The sequence below is a fragment of the Apostichopus japonicus genome, chromosome 19 (genome assembly GCF_037975245.1).
Source record: "Apostichopus japonicus isolate 1M-3 chromosome 19, ASM3797524v1, whole genome shotgun sequence".
Taxonomy (NCBI): Eukaryota; Metazoa; Echinodermata; class Holothuroidea; order Aspidochirotida; family Stichopodidae; genus Apostichopus; species Apostichopus japonicus.
This window is the reverse complement of record NC_092579.1, coordinates 11,970,613-11,985,979: the sequence shown is the minus strand read 5'-3', so window position 1 is coordinate 11,985,979 and position 15,367 is coordinate 11,970,613. Positions and strand designations below refer to the sequence as shown.

Below are 15,367 nucleotides of genomic sequence, written 5' to 3'. Positions count from 1 at the left end.
CAACATGTACCTGTCATCAGGTATCCCAAGTAGAAAGAAGGACCTTTTGAGTTCGGACAAGAAATCCGTATGCAGAGATACTGTACATGTGATGCAATCTTGATGTGCTTTAAAAGTTTAGCATAGACATGGAAAATAGAATAATGTACGATGTAACAAAAGCACAGGATCTTTTAATACATGTGATGCCCTGCTGTGATGCGGTTAAAAGAAAGGAAGAAAAAGGCACAATATAGAGCCTTAGCATTATAAAAATAGCATTTGGACTCTTGAAATATTGCAAAACCAACATAGTCGTACAAGACTAATAGGCTGCTTATAATACGTATGTGTAAGATGGATAACAAAACACATTATGTTGCAATATAATATGGTATTCTACCACGAAGAAGGTGGCCAAAGAATCAACACATTGTCATCAATTGTGTTTTGTTTTGCCATTGGTGAACTGGTACATGTTTCAAAAAGAATCAACAAACTTGATAAAAGGCACAAGTCTTTACTGCAGTAGAATGTGTTTCAGCACTGTTTGGTGCCCTATGGTTCTCATACATGAGATGTGGTGAGAACTCATCAGGCGTGATTATTGTGTGTCCAAGATTTCAACACAGTATAATTTCCCTCGCACAAGAATACTAAACAGGTTGGCTTGAACCAGGAGAACTAGTGGATATGTCCCACCCCACACCCATTCCACACTTCTCTCTCAATAACCCACTCTCTCCCCCTATCCCACCCCCAACCATTCAGTAAATGGTGTACCTTTATTTTTCATTGAGAAGACGGTGGGTGATCAATACAACTAAAAAAAAAAAATTTTTTTGAGGTGACATATCTGTTCTGATTCCTCTTGTAACACTTCAGAGTGACCTAGATGAAGAAAGCCGTGCCATGCAAAGAGAAAATAGATCTTTAGGGCAGAAAGTGAAATTGTACGGGATAAGAGTGATATTAAACATCATCGTACTCTCCATCCTGGGCGGAGCATTCTTCATCATATTCTACGTGACCAACTTTTCCATCGGGGTAAGGAAATAATCCTCAATTTTCAAAAATTAATAAATATAATGTATAAACTGTAAATTGACTGAAATATTAATTATTCAAAATAGAGTCATTTTGGTTTGAAGTGGGTTACTTTGCACAATGCAAAATAGTCTAGTATGGGGGCAAAACTGAGTTATAAACTTGTACTTCTGAGGTTTTTTAGTTTGGTGGAAATCCATGTCAGTTTGTTGTTTATTGTTGGTCCTGTTTTAATGGAAGAAGCAGTTGGAACAAGCTCAATTGTTCTGGAAAGAACAAGAATATTCCTTAAAACCATCAGAATATCACAGTCCATTCCCTTTCAAACATGTCTTGCAAACTGACCCTTCTTAGGAAAGCCAATTTTGTAAATTATATCACCTGAACAATCAGAATTGAAATGAATGATTTTGTGAATATTTATTATGAATATGAAATTTCATTCCGCTTGAGCAATCCGATCATAGAGAAGGTTTCATAAACATAGAAAAGCTTCCAGCAATCAACAAATTGTCGCCCCCTCCAAAAAAACCCTACCTGACCTCCCCCCATTAAGCTAAAATTTTAATTTGACTGCTTGCTTCAGAATGTCTTTCATCTGATTATAAGTCTTCAAAACATCTGGTGATTTCAAGAAGCCAGAATCTCAAGAATTATATTTTTGGCAATTTTTAAATTCTAGCAAGGTTGAGCATGCTAAAACTGGGAACATTACCTATGAGCTTTATTGCAGATCTTTTGGCTAGTATTAAGTTTAAAATAATGATATCGGTCTTACGTAACTGACATTTGATGTTTTCTCCACTCTTCCATAATGTCTCTGGTGGTATGAATGGACTACATTATTGTTGACAGTGAGATTAATGTTTATTTTACCTTCATTGATGGTTAAAGTAGCCAGATGCTTCATTTTTGTGACAACGAATAATTATGGTATTTTTTTCACCCCTTGACAGAACACTACAAATCCCCTCTCGGACAATGCCCTTGTTCAACTCCTTATCAGTTTTCTTCCATCTATAATGATCACTGTCCTCAACGGTATCATTCCAGTCGTCTTTAATGTCATGGTCAAGTTTGAAGATTACAGTCCACAATTTGAAATTGGGATTACGCTGTTGAGGTAAAGTAACGTTTAAGTTTCACTTGTATATGCCAATAACCTATTTATTTTACATCTCTTCACTGGAGTAGGGGGGGGGGGGTTGGTGTGGAGGGATCCTTCACACAGAACTGCCTCCCATAGTGTCAGTGAGGCATATTATCAAATAGTGGCCCTTCCCTTCTGTTCCCTCCCTAATGAATATGTTATGATATCAATCATAATATCCTGGTTTTTGTTGTTGTTGCTATAATAGGACTGTCTTCCTGAGGTTGGCTTCACTGGTCATCCTGATTTTCTCCATATTTGGTCAAGTTAATTGCTCTGGATCTGCAAGAGATGAAGAATGCCGGTTTTGTACTACATCTGGATTAAGGGTAAGTGTCTTCTCTTCAAGTTTTAGATGTTAATTTTTTTTTGGGGGGGGAGGAGGGAGTTGGGATGTGGGGAGGAGGGGTATGGTGAAGTGGTGTGGGGTCAATATTATTAATACCATATTTGGTCAAATTAATTGCTCTGGATCTGCAAGAGATGAAGAATGCCGGTTTTGTACTACATCTGGATTAAGGGTAAGTGTCTTCTCTTCAAGTTTTAGATGTTAATTTTTTTTTGGGGGGGGGTTGGGATGTGGGGAGGAGGGGGATGGTGAAGTGGTGTGGGGTTAATATTATTAAAGAAATGTATTTACTCCTTCTTTAAGTATGAAATAAACCACAAACTATCCATTATACATGGAGATGAATACATGTTTTTATGATCATATTGCTTTTAAGCGGTATTTATATAAGCAAAAAACAAAATATAAACAAAATACAGACATTGATTGCATTCACAACATATCACCCAATTTCAAACACCCATATATTCCTATGCCATTAAAAAATGCTATGAGGAGATGGTTTTGACATTAATATATAAAAAATTTCCAGTAATTCATTTAAGCTATCAGTTCCAGCCACTGGAATAACGTTGTAAGATGTATAGATGGCGCTATTCATAAAAAGATAATATCTATGGTGGTGAAATATTGAAGTTATACTACGGTATCTGTCTGCCCTCCTGGCATGTCGTATTCCGAAACTCATGTTTTTTGGAAACCAAATGATAGCAGGTTTTTCTCTGATTTATGAAAGTGATTTATTGCAGGTGAGTTTGAAACTGAAGTTAATACAAAATATATGTAGGATAGTAGTATACAGAAACTTTGCATTGCAAAGAGAGAAGAAATATTCTTTTAGAGGTTTATTAGATAATGATTATCTCTTTGATGTTTCTCTGTTGTTTGTGGGTTAGTTTTATCCTGTAACTGAATGATTTCACCAATATGTTTGATCAGATTCCATGAGATTGAGACAAAACAGTTGAGGTAAGCCCTGGGGTAAAACTTCTGTTCTTCAGGCATGCATTTAACTTTAATTCTGGTAAAGAGGTGAAATAATTTGGGGAAAGTACCCCAGAATACAAAATTGATGATTCCTTCCTTCACTGTTAAATTTTAACCGTTGTCTTCGAGGCTGTATGGATTAATATTTGCTTTTGATAAAGTGGTCACTATTTGACAACCAAAACATGGCAGCCACGGTCCATTAGTACAACCACTGATACATTTAACACAATACGTGAAGTTTCCGTACATCATTGTTATGTACTCAATGGTGATCTCAGTTTGAGGTAATTTGAACATTGTAAAAGTTAGAAATACTTAAGAGCTTACTGTTTTTTTATGCAGTGCTGGGAGACATCTGTCGGGCAGGAGTTTTACAAACTGGCCTTGACAGATTTTGCTGCTGTTGTCATTGTCGTCCTTGCAGTTGAGTTTCCCAGAAAGTAAGACCTCAATCTCTCGCTCTGTCAATCTTTCTTTCTCTCTTTTCCTGCTCTCAAAGTCTTGTTAAATGTGTCCTTTCTCTGTGTAGACACATCGAATAATTACCAAGAATTTTGCAGTTACACTGTACAAGTTCAAATACGCCTATTGATCGAAAGAGATTTCAATGTATGATTTCATGCAGTATGAAGGGAAAGAGGCTCGGAACAATGCATATGCTGCATCGTTGACATGATATGTGAATCTGCTCAGCCGTATATTAATTTGAAAAGAACTGACCAAGGACCAGATAGGTCAGTTGGTAGAGAGCTAACAGAGGACCGGATAGGTCAGTTGGTAGAGAACTAACAAAGGACTGGATAGCTCAGTTGTTAGAGAGCTAACAAAGGACCGGATAGCTCAGTTGGTAGAGAGCTAACCCAGGACCGGATGGCTCAGTTCGTAGAGAGCTATTCGAGGACTGGATAGCTCAGTTGTTAGAGAGCTAACAAAGGACCGGATAGCTCAGTTGGTAGAGAGCTAACCCAGGACCGGATAGCTCAGTTGGTAGAGCTAACCAAGGACCGGATAGCTCAGTTGGTAGAGAGCTAATCGAGGGGCGGATAGCTCAGTTGGTAGAGAGCTTACCGACGACTGGTTAGCTCAGTTGGTAGAGCTAACGAAGGACCAGATAGCTCAGTTGGTAGAGAGCTAATCGAGGACCGAATAGCTCAGGTGGAGAGCTAAGAAGTCCAAGGATCTTTATTTTTTTAATTTTTTTCATACAAATAATTAAAGTTTATCTTAGAGCTGATTCTTCTCATTATCTGTTTATCATACCAAATTATTTCAGATTTCTTATTGGGTAAGTCAAATATTCACTGATATATTTCTTGATATAATTTGGCTAAAACTTTTGTTGATTTTTTGTCACAAACATAAAGGGGTATATTTTTCTATGCTGGTTCATTTATAGTAGTTGTCTGCTTTTTATTTGATTTTTTTGTATGCCCACCAATTTTATGAATAATTTGCACCATTATGTTTAAACTTATAATTTCTGATTTTGTTTTATTTTGGAAAAATGTTCATGCTGGCTCTTGTTAATTCTTTGGTGGAAGCCAAGATATTTGGAGAATTGTTGATTTAAAAATTAGGGCAATTTCTTCCTTTGCATTGTTCTGTTTGGGTTCAGTTACCACACAACAGATGTACAGTATAATCATGAGACACAATCAAGGGCATTAAATTTATAATACACTAAGTCTGGTCACATCTGGTCCCATCATATCATGCTTGCACCAGTCTACAGGAAGGAGGAAACAGCATCCAATGTTTTTTGGGTGAGGGGTTGTTTTTTTGAGGGGGAGGGGGCGGGGAGTCATTTAAGAATATTTTGTAGCGAGTGAGAAAAATTGAAACTGTCCTGAGATGGAGTGGGAGACATTTAAATACTTTAATGTTTATTTTTTTGCTTGTTGATCTGACATAGAACTAATTATTTGAATGCCATCCTTACCAATTGCCAAACTAATTTTATTTTGTTCTTCGTTTAATGAATGAAAAAAGAGCTAATACTTGTAGTGCTTATTTACAGAATCAGTTTTATATACACATACTAACAATTGTTTTTGCCTTAGTTCCCTCGCTGCATGACACTTTGCTATCAATATCTTTTGAGGGCAGCTATCCCATGAACTTCTAATCAATCAGCTACGAGTGGGTATGAAACTGATCTTTTGGGCTACAGTGAAATTTTTCATCCAACTGCAGGCTGTAACACTAAAGTATGTAATTACTCTTGAAACAAAAATGAAAATCGTACATAAGATGGGATTTATAAAAGATCAGAAATTTCTACATGTGTTTGTTGTCTCTTTAAGACAGTATTTTATCCTAATCAATCAATCATCCAGATTTACAGCAAGCCAGGTTCATTAATAATAATAATAATAATTAATAATAATAACAATTAACAGTTCTTATATAGCGCAACTTACAATAAAGTCTCGCTGTGCTGTACTTAACCCTGGTCATTGGTAACTTGTCACACCTACACACCAAAGTGTGCACAATTCAAACAATCTCTCCTGGGGCACCACAGTGCACCACAGCCACGTGTCCTTTGGGGGACTTCCCATAGGGTGCAGGCCACAAACCGGCGCACGCAACTACATTTACAAGTCACCTCGCAAGTCTCCATTTATACACCTGGGTGAAGTTGTTTCCCATATGTACCTTGAACTTTAAATTATACTGGAAGGATTTGTTGGCTGCATTCATAGGGTCTTGAAAACCTTGTAAGAAACAGATAATTTGTCACCGGGGCAGACTTTTCACTCCTGTGTATTAATAAGGACTTGAATGGAATGCACAGCATGAACTTTATTTCCATATTGTCACAATTGTCTGAGTTAAAGGGAGTCAGACAAGCGCCTAACATTTTACACTGCAATGAATTAACTCTCAAATTGCTATCACTACCTATCCACAGACTTGCTGCCAAATATTTCCAAATTGGAATTGCCAAGGCTCTGGGACAAATGGAGTTTGAAATCCCCAAAAATGTACTCGCAATTGTGTATTCTCAAGCGGTTTGTTGGTAAGTATTGTTTGTACGATGTACAATTTAATTAAAAATAAACCCAATACTGAAATCAGGATCATTCTTCTTATTAGAGATTTTTGGTCCATTCCTACGAGAAATGCAGTGTTAAAATCCTGTCAGAACCCAAGATGATGGTGTTCTAAAGAAATAGAATCAAGGGAGGGGCTATTTTTCATAGATGATGTAACATGCAATTCACTCAGGTCACGCAGGTCCATTTAGTGTGCATACCCAAGGTTATATTGCGTAATACAAGTGTTGTCTGTATTGCTTAAAACAGTGCCTTTAGTGCTTCCTTAAAATGCATGGGATAAATCCTATTCATATAAGCAAATAGTAAAGAAAAAAGCTACCAGATTTTTGTTTATATGAAAAACTGAATTTGCAGTGTAATCCGTGCTGCTTTGTTGGTTGTATCAAGTGCAAATTAGGATGGGATACCTGATAAACATTTGTTGTTCAAGGTGCTGTGACTTCTGACTAGGTCTCCTCACCACCCCCACCCATTCCCCACTCACAAAATATGGATAATTGCCTCTGTAGTAGATTTTAAAAGCTCAGTTGATATAACACAGGATGAGTAATCCTAAGATTATCAGTCTGAGTCCCATTCCATGTCTTACTTTTATTCAATTTTGATGTTTATTTTCCAAATCAGCGGTCCAAGATTTTTTTTTAAATTTACAAGTGCTGGTGCAATCATGAAGCTATAGTTTACACTGAGCTGTGATGCTGCTAACACGTAAACGTAACATCAACATTGACTTTCTCGTAACTATAACTTCTTTGGGTTGATACAAGAAGCTAAATGTCTCTTTTTTTGCTCACTTTTTAAATTTTTCTTTCAGGATCGGAGTTTTCTTTTGTCCGTTCCTTCCTCTGATGACGCTGGTCAAATTCTTTGTCTTCTTCTACTTGAAAAAATGGAGCCTTCTTATCAACATGCTTCCTTCTCAGCGACCCTTCAGGGCATCTCGGTCCGGCATCTTCTTCATGATGATATTAATGATCACTTTTCTGATGTGTATTGCTCCTGTTGGGTATTTCATTGCCAAGTGAGTTTAATTTCCAGATTTGTAGGAAACAAGTGTTTGGGTTATAACAGGTTCAAGTTATTTATTGCAACCATATTGAAGTCGATATTGACGTGTATGCATGTTAAATGGTTTGGTAGCAATGAGGGCTAATTGGTTCACCAGTTTACCGACTAGAGAACGGTGTGTCGCTGTGTCCAACGTTGTGCTAGGTAAGATACAAATGGTGCTGACTTACTCTGGGTCATGAGGGGTGCTAGTTCCATCTGTTGACAGTTGGATCATTAAAGTTGGTAGTAATTTACGCCTCAGCATGCCCCTGGGTAGCTTTGATCTTCTGAATAATTCATGTCATTTGAAATTGAGAGTCAAAACCTGGCAGGAAAAAAAAAAATGATTCTTGGACAAAGCAGTCTTTCAGATTAATCCAAAATTGCGGGTTTGAATTACCATCTATTTTATGCATTTAATTACTTCCAGTGTGTTCAAGGAAACAAAGTTGTGACAGCTAGAAAAAAAATTCTGTTGACTTTTGCATCGTAATATCTTGTGTTCTCTTATCAAGAGATGCCCAAACAAATTTAGCTGATTGCTTAAACAGATACAAAAATGCATAACTTAATGACATATTATTTGTTAAGAGATACTTTTTGTTTTATAATTTACCAGCATTGAACCTTCGAGAGGGTGTGGGCCATTCAGATTGCAGGTTAATGGAAATTATATCTGGAACGAGCTGCAACTATCTCTTAAAGATTGGAATAATGTGTTTTCAGATGCTCTCCAGTTTGTGGGATCCGCAGGCTTCTCTGTCCCTCTTATCGTATTCTTGGCGTAAGTATTCACTTTAGTAAGACTGGTTGGGTGAACTGGTGGAGTTATGAATCTTATAATTTCTGTTGAAATTTTTTTTTTAGTACCATAGAGTGGAGGAGAGAAAAACCAAAACTAGAATTTCATATCCATATTTTGGACAATTTTTACCCTCAGCTCCCTGCCAGACTGTAACTAAGCAGACCAAATGACATGAAAGTGGTTCTAAATGTTAATAGGCAATCAGGGAAGTAAAATCTGCAAGTTTTGGATCCCCCCTTCTACTGCATATCTTTACCCTCCTCTCCCCTTCCCCTTTCATTCCATTCTCATGCCTTTCAGAGCTGCCTTGCATTGACATTTGAAATGATAAAATTCCAGAAAGCCATCATTTAAATATTATTTATTTTTTCCTTTCAGGTTGCTTCTCTATTACTACGTAGCCATTGGTTCCGCTCAGCTGGGAATGATTATGCTATTGAAGACACAGCTCAGTCTGGTGAGAGGAATAAATTAAGTAATAAATTAAGTATATCAAACTATCACAGCCCAACAGCAAATTCTGTCCAGGTCAGTGAAAAGGACCCCTTATGTGTACTAGGTCATGTTCCTCTAGTGTTTGCAGTATGACCCTCATAGACCATGATAAATCATTTTGGAGTATGTATCAAAGAAATTAGCTCATATTCCAATGTAAAGCTTTGCACAGCAATGTTGAAGAAAGCCTGCATCCATGCTTCTCTATCTTTGACACAAACGTGGGTTAATGCCAAGCTTATACAGGGGTTACCAAGGCAAATGGAATAACGAAAACTGGAAAGAAAAAAACAACATTGATCAGTGAACAATATTTTGGATGGAATCTGACAATAAACATTCCTATATTTCATGCCAAGTTTTGATAAATGTATGTGTGCTGTTGTTTTACTAACTTTGAGACAATGTGCAATAATTTGTAATCAAATCAGTCAATGTTCAGTTTAATCATCAATCACCAGGGAGTAGATATTGAGTGATGGTCGTCTTATGGATTCTGTGGGTCAAACTAGCCTAGGGAAACCACCCAGATGGGTCATTTAAGGAAATATTTGGATAATTTGGGAACCTATAATATAACAGATGAGGCTGAAATAAGAGCGAGTAATATAAAACACCGGTGTTCAATAAATATTAACTCTTATGGAGACTATGTTTCTTCAGCCATCTACAGTACAGTATGTTTGTTCCCACACTTAAACACAAGTATCCTTCATGCACAAACCATGGCTTCCTCATGAAACCAAATAGACTCAAATGATGACACAAAAGAATACTTTAGAAAGGAGCTCTTTCCACAGACTTGATACCCTCCTCACATCCTTAGCATTCATGCTTTACCATGCCTAGACTGAACTGGTAATCATTTTAGCACTGTGGGCCTCTACGCTCTCTTCCAAAAGTAGGGACAAGAACAGTCGTTATAAAGTATAATTACGGAATGGAGCAATTGAGGGTATAACAACAAACGTTTTTGACACTTGGGAAAAGTTAAGTCATCCCAGTATGTGTTAGATTGTTTGTATTTTGAGATTTGGCTTTAACAAGTGTATGCCACTGTATAAATATTTTGCTTCACTCTGTGTGCTGCTAATTTTCTTTCCTTTCAAAAGACTTTCATTTACTTTGTTTCTTGCACAGGAAGGAAAGGATAAGCATTTCTTGCTGACGAGGATCGATCAACTGGTTCAATCAGATGCAGTCAGCGAGAACATCTTTTACTCCCCGAAGTGAGAGTGGGCGTGGTTATATCCAAGATTCTTCATAGCGTCTGTATTCCTCCATCGTAGGTACAAATATCAGCACAATATCTCTGCACGTAAAGAGGACATGCTGTCATCACGTATTATAGTAAACGTATCTACATGTTGTTGCAGTTTATACTCAGAGTAAAATACTGATTTATAGAAGAAGAAAAAAACAGGAAAGAGTGACAACTTTTGACGATATATCTATCAGACACATATTTAACAGTGACGTGTACATAGGAGATTGATATTGTAATGAGAAAAAAGCAAATTTTAATATACTGATTTTACTAAAGGAAAAAAGTCTTCTTTAATATTAATATTTTATTGTATCTATGGATAATGTATTTGTTGAAATTGATTATATATTTTAGAGATAAACTTCTGTTCTGTAGATGTAAATGGTAATACTATTTCACAGTCATTCATTCTGTGTAATCCCCAACATATTTAATTGATCTAAAACTGATATTATACAACAAAAATTTGGTCAACATTAATGATTTGTAATCAACACACAATGTTGATCATTAGTCCTGTAATCAATCAAATCAATCAAATCTTGTAGTAGCTCAAATTCATTAAATCCTGTAGTCAGTGAAATCCTGTTGTGGGTTGATCAAAACTAGTTGATAGTAATGTTACATAACCTACATTAGAATACTCAACTGATTTGTTCAAACACTATCCTACAGTTGATAGTAATGTTACATAACCAACATCAGACTGACTCAACTGATAAAATTGTAAAATAAAAGTGTAAAAAATTATGTTAGTGTTATGTATTAAATCTACATAGGTTTGATTACATACACATTCCAGTGTGGAGTCGTTAAAGCAATAACAGCAATAATCATTGGACTTTCTCTTAAATCACTGCAAATACTACTACTGTTTGTACATTTTTTTCACGTTTCACACATTTTTTACTTTTCATCCAGTTAGAACATCGCCTGCCATGTATCTTTTACCAACATATTATTTCAAACTGTACACAAACAAAACAAGGAGATTGTGCAATTCCATCTTTCAGTTGATGTGACCAGAAATGAATAATAATAATAATCTATAAATTGTGTTTAATTAGCCAGAACCAAGCAAGACAGACCTTGCAAGAAAGTACCCAGTGTGTTCATTCCACAATCTTTTTAGGTTGAGCAAAATAATGAACTATTTGGTACAAAATAGTGTAATAATAGGTCTGAAAGTCATCTTATTTCTTCTAAATGAATAATCGGACCTTGCAATGGATGGCATTCCGCGATGATTTTATAACAATCAATTACCAGACCTTCAAAATGATTCACTTTTCAAATTTTTAGTACTGCAAAAACAGTGATATGGTAAAGTCAGATTAGAACAAACAAAATAAGGTCGGTATCAATTATTCCTCTACAAGTCTTTCCTTTTATGAAACTTTTTATCTTATCAAAGAAGGGAGGTTTATAAAAATGTGCTGCCCAGACTTTATTTCCTGGTGATAACAACTTGTCATTTGAGGGCAAAAGTATTAACATTGTTTCATCATGTTTATTCTTAAGTTCTTCATTACTGATGCAATTTTTAAAATTGTAATGTAACTACAATGTAGATATGTGCAGCAGATTCCTTGTATCTCTGTTTTGCATAGTTGTGAAGTGAATTTTACAAGAAATTTCTTCAAATGCCAGAAAATCCAGATAAACGTCCAGATTTTAATCATAAATGTCATCTTTTACTTTACCAAATATTGTCTTGAACTTACCATAGGAACTGGCTCCATTTTAATTTTTTTGGGTATTATACAGAGAATGCAATTTTGGCATTTATGTGACTGATTCTTATCCATCTATTTAAATCATTTGAAATTTATGCTCATTAAATTTGGTCGTGTATGTTAATTTGCTTGCATTGCCCTGTGCCCCTGGACATGGTACACTGAATACATGATAACATTTTAAAGAGTGGGGTTCTGTAAAAAAAATTATTGAACTGCCATAGTTTTAATGTGTTTTTAGTCTTGCCAAAAGCATATTATTCGGTTTTGATCAAATTTACATTTTATATATATACAGAATTCATATTTTATCAGTTTAGGTAGCAATAACCAGGGTTATCATAATTGCAGAGGGGGAAAATGGTATTTCCATCCAACTCAGAATAACCAAAGTTGGACAAAAACAAAGCAATGATTACAAATTTCACAGGATTCTCAGGCATCAGGTATTTTTTTTTTACTTAATTTTATAATGTCCTCCGATGTTTTCCTACCCCATTCTTCCGTTGTCACAAAATTGAAACACAACAGTGTCTACCAGCGGCTGTCTCAGGTACATCATGAATGTAGAGATTTTTGTTTTAGTATTTCGGTAATGATACAATACCTGGTGGTAGCTTTCAAATTTTATTTTATTTTATCTAGCCCAATTTTATCTAGCCCAAAGAAAATTGACAATTTCTATATATATATCAGTGTTATACTAGGGGAGTTTTTACTAGCCAATGAAATTTGTTTCCTGTTAGTTAATTTGTAACATTTAAAAACTGCCTTGATTTACTCATAATTGCAAAAAATTGTCACTGCATATCTTATAATAAAACGTAAATGTGTATGTTTAACCATGGGTGCAATGACATATACTCCTTAGGGGCCTCCCAGAAACAAAATCAGGGTGGCTCACTCCCCCCCCTTCCCCAATTGTAGACTGTAAATTCTCAAATTCAGTACGATAAATAAATATTTAACATGTGTGTGCAGTACAACCTAAACAGTCCAAAACTCTTTAAGATTGTTTCAAAAGTTGCAAAATATAACACCATTTTGCATCTGAGCACTTGCCATGTTACCAAAATGTTTAACATGAGATGAGACATCCCTCAACTTAGACACCTCCCTTGGATGACAACATCCCTTGGAAGTCAACCCCCCCCCTCCCAACCCCAACCCCACTACAAAGAAAAGTGATTGCATACTGTAAAGAAGTTTTGTCTTTCAATCAATCAAATTATCATTCCATAAAACACTAAAAGCTTTACTAGTCCTTGTTGTGCAATGAAAGTGTCTTGGAAATGTTTACTGTCAAAAGTTTCACATATGATATATTAATAATTTTAATCCAGTATAGTGTCTAAACATTTTTTCCCTCTCAATTTTATTTACCAAGTGATGCCTATTTGATCAAGATCTAGAATCAGTGTGTGGTAAATAAAATATATGGTTTATGAACTAAGTGAAATAAAATGCAGAGAAAATGTCAAAGGAGAATCAAGGTTCAAATATTAATTGTTTCAAAAAATGTTTGGAAAAGAACAAAAATGGTGAGATGGAAAAGAACAAAAATGGTGAGAATAAAGTCAACCTTGTTAACTTGTCATTGAATATCCAACAAAATGTTCAGAAACGAACATTTACTACCGGTTGCTCTATTCGTATTTCCAATCACAAGATAATATCATCATATTTAGGTGTTCATTCGCCCCTCTGTTTAATACTGCAGAGGGTAGAGAGGTACATTTATCCCTCTGTCTAATACTGCAGAGGGTAAGAGAGGGGGATTTCCCCCTCTGTCTAATACTGCAGATATTAAAGGGGGGTATGTTTATTTTATTTTATTAGTCACTGGCATCAGTGAGAGTGACTGAACATGCAGAAATCCTTCTTGCTCTGAAAATGATATTCAAGATTGCTATGTTACTGTTTTAGCAAGAATCTGGGCCTCATCGTTTCCTGTCTTGCTTGTAGTTTATTTGTGCAGAAGGATTGATTTCATTGAGCCAAGTATCAGTTTTAAGTTATTTATGTTTTCTCAGAGTTACTATTCGGAGTTCGTTATCAGTGTAGTTTACCAATATTCCAGCTAATTTAGATGTTATTGAGATGTACTTGGAATGTGAAATGACTTTCAGAACTTTTGGTGAGGCATTGATTTTTCTGATTTTTGTTTTTAATAATTATAAGGTATTGATATGAGGAAACAGTCTATTTATCATTTTAAACCAAAGGTTTTATCACGAGAGAAACTTTCTACACCATATTTGTGGCTTTTTGAAAGAGTTTATTTCATATAATGTGGCCTTGCCAAATGGCAGCTTGTGTCTTAATGGAATAAGGTTAGTTAAGATAATGTAGTTGATTCACTTCTAGAAAATTGTACTGAGTAATATTTTATTTTATTGGCATTGGACAATAAAAAATGGAATTGACATTATTATACACCTATGTTTTTCATTTGACATTTCTTTTTAATCAGCCCATTGAAATAGCAATACGTACCATAGGGGCCGTAGGGCAAGTTCTCTGACCTCAAATCCCCTTTACCCCACCCCCTACCCAATTCTTCCCTCCATCATATGTAAGTACGCGACAGATGCTTGGTTTCTTCACATAATTGACAGACAAGTGGCACTGCGATCGAGTCACATGGGTATGTTTATATAAACATTCACATTAACACAAATCGTAGGTCTATAGTGTCCTTTGGAATTTCTTGGAAGCAATTGACTGTGGCTCATATGGAAACATCAGACCAATAATAAAATGTTAAAAGTTTGTTTTGAATTTGGGTGGTCTTTCTTGACATACTAAATAATCAGTTTTACATCTGTGCCGTACAATTGAGAACGTTAATGTTCCCGCGAATACTTGCTGTCTCGGGAACCGATAACACAGAAATGAACAGTAAACAAAGTTTGAAACCCCTAAATAATGTGTTTGATTTGCCGAGAAGCGATTTATATGGTATAGCTTAGATTCTAATTAGGGACCCAAAGAGGCAATTTTTTTTCCTATGTCGATACAAGTTACTTACACTTCGCTATTTTTGGAAACCGATTGAGCTATGTGGGCTGTGGCGTTAGTTTTGGTTAGATTATTCTCGCAGCTTTATTACTAACATTGGATCTTCGATCTCTTCTCTATTATATAACGTATGTAACCAGCATACCCTTTGTGTACACCAAGAAAGAAATGCTTTCTTTTGTTCATGATAAAGTATTTTGATACCCTTACTCCATGCCTGATTTTGATGAGTCATAAAGAGATATGAATAGGCTTTTATTCACATAAAACGAGAGAGGGATGTCAAATTTATCCAGTAATTAACAATGAAAGTTCATATTCCCGTGAGTGTTATAGGCATATGTGTCAACAAAGACCTTTCGCTCATTATTTGGCCAAATTTGTTATTAATAGGATTTGCTCCTATATAGCCTAAT

The 15,367-nt window shown here is 35.7% G+C and overlaps 1 protein-coding gene across 2 annotated transcripts in view; it reads left to right on the top strand.

The window, feature by feature from the left end:
- Nucleotides 1-14,366, top strand: part of LOC139959621 (transmembrane channel-like protein 7) — a 32,923-nt gene extending 18,557 nt beyond the window's left edge. For both annotated transcript variants that reach the window (XM_071957382.1, XM_071957383.1), the window contains exons 9-17: nucleotides 865-1,026; nucleotides 1,983-2,149; nucleotides 2,385-2,505; nucleotides 3,858-3,955; nucleotides 6,430-6,537; nucleotides 7,392-7,598; nucleotides 8,247-8,411; nucleotides 8,811-8,889; nucleotides 10,068-14,366. In XM_071957382.1, the coding sequence (XP_071813483.1) occupies nucleotides 865-1,026; nucleotides 1,983-2,149; nucleotides 2,385-2,505; nucleotides 3,858-3,955; nucleotides 6,430-6,537; nucleotides 7,392-7,598; nucleotides 8,247-8,411; nucleotides 8,811-8,889; nucleotides 10,068-10,160 (1,200 nt within the window). In that variant the 3' untranslated portion in view covers nucleotides 10,161-14,366. The remainder of the gene's footprint in view (nucleotides 1-864; nucleotides 1,027-1,982; nucleotides 2,150-2,384; nucleotides 2,506-3,857; nucleotides 3,956-6,429; nucleotides 6,538-7,391; nucleotides 7,599-8,246; nucleotides 8,412-8,810; nucleotides 8,890-10,067) is intronic.
- The last annotated feature ends 1,001 nt before the right edge of the window (nucleotides 14,367-15,367 follow it).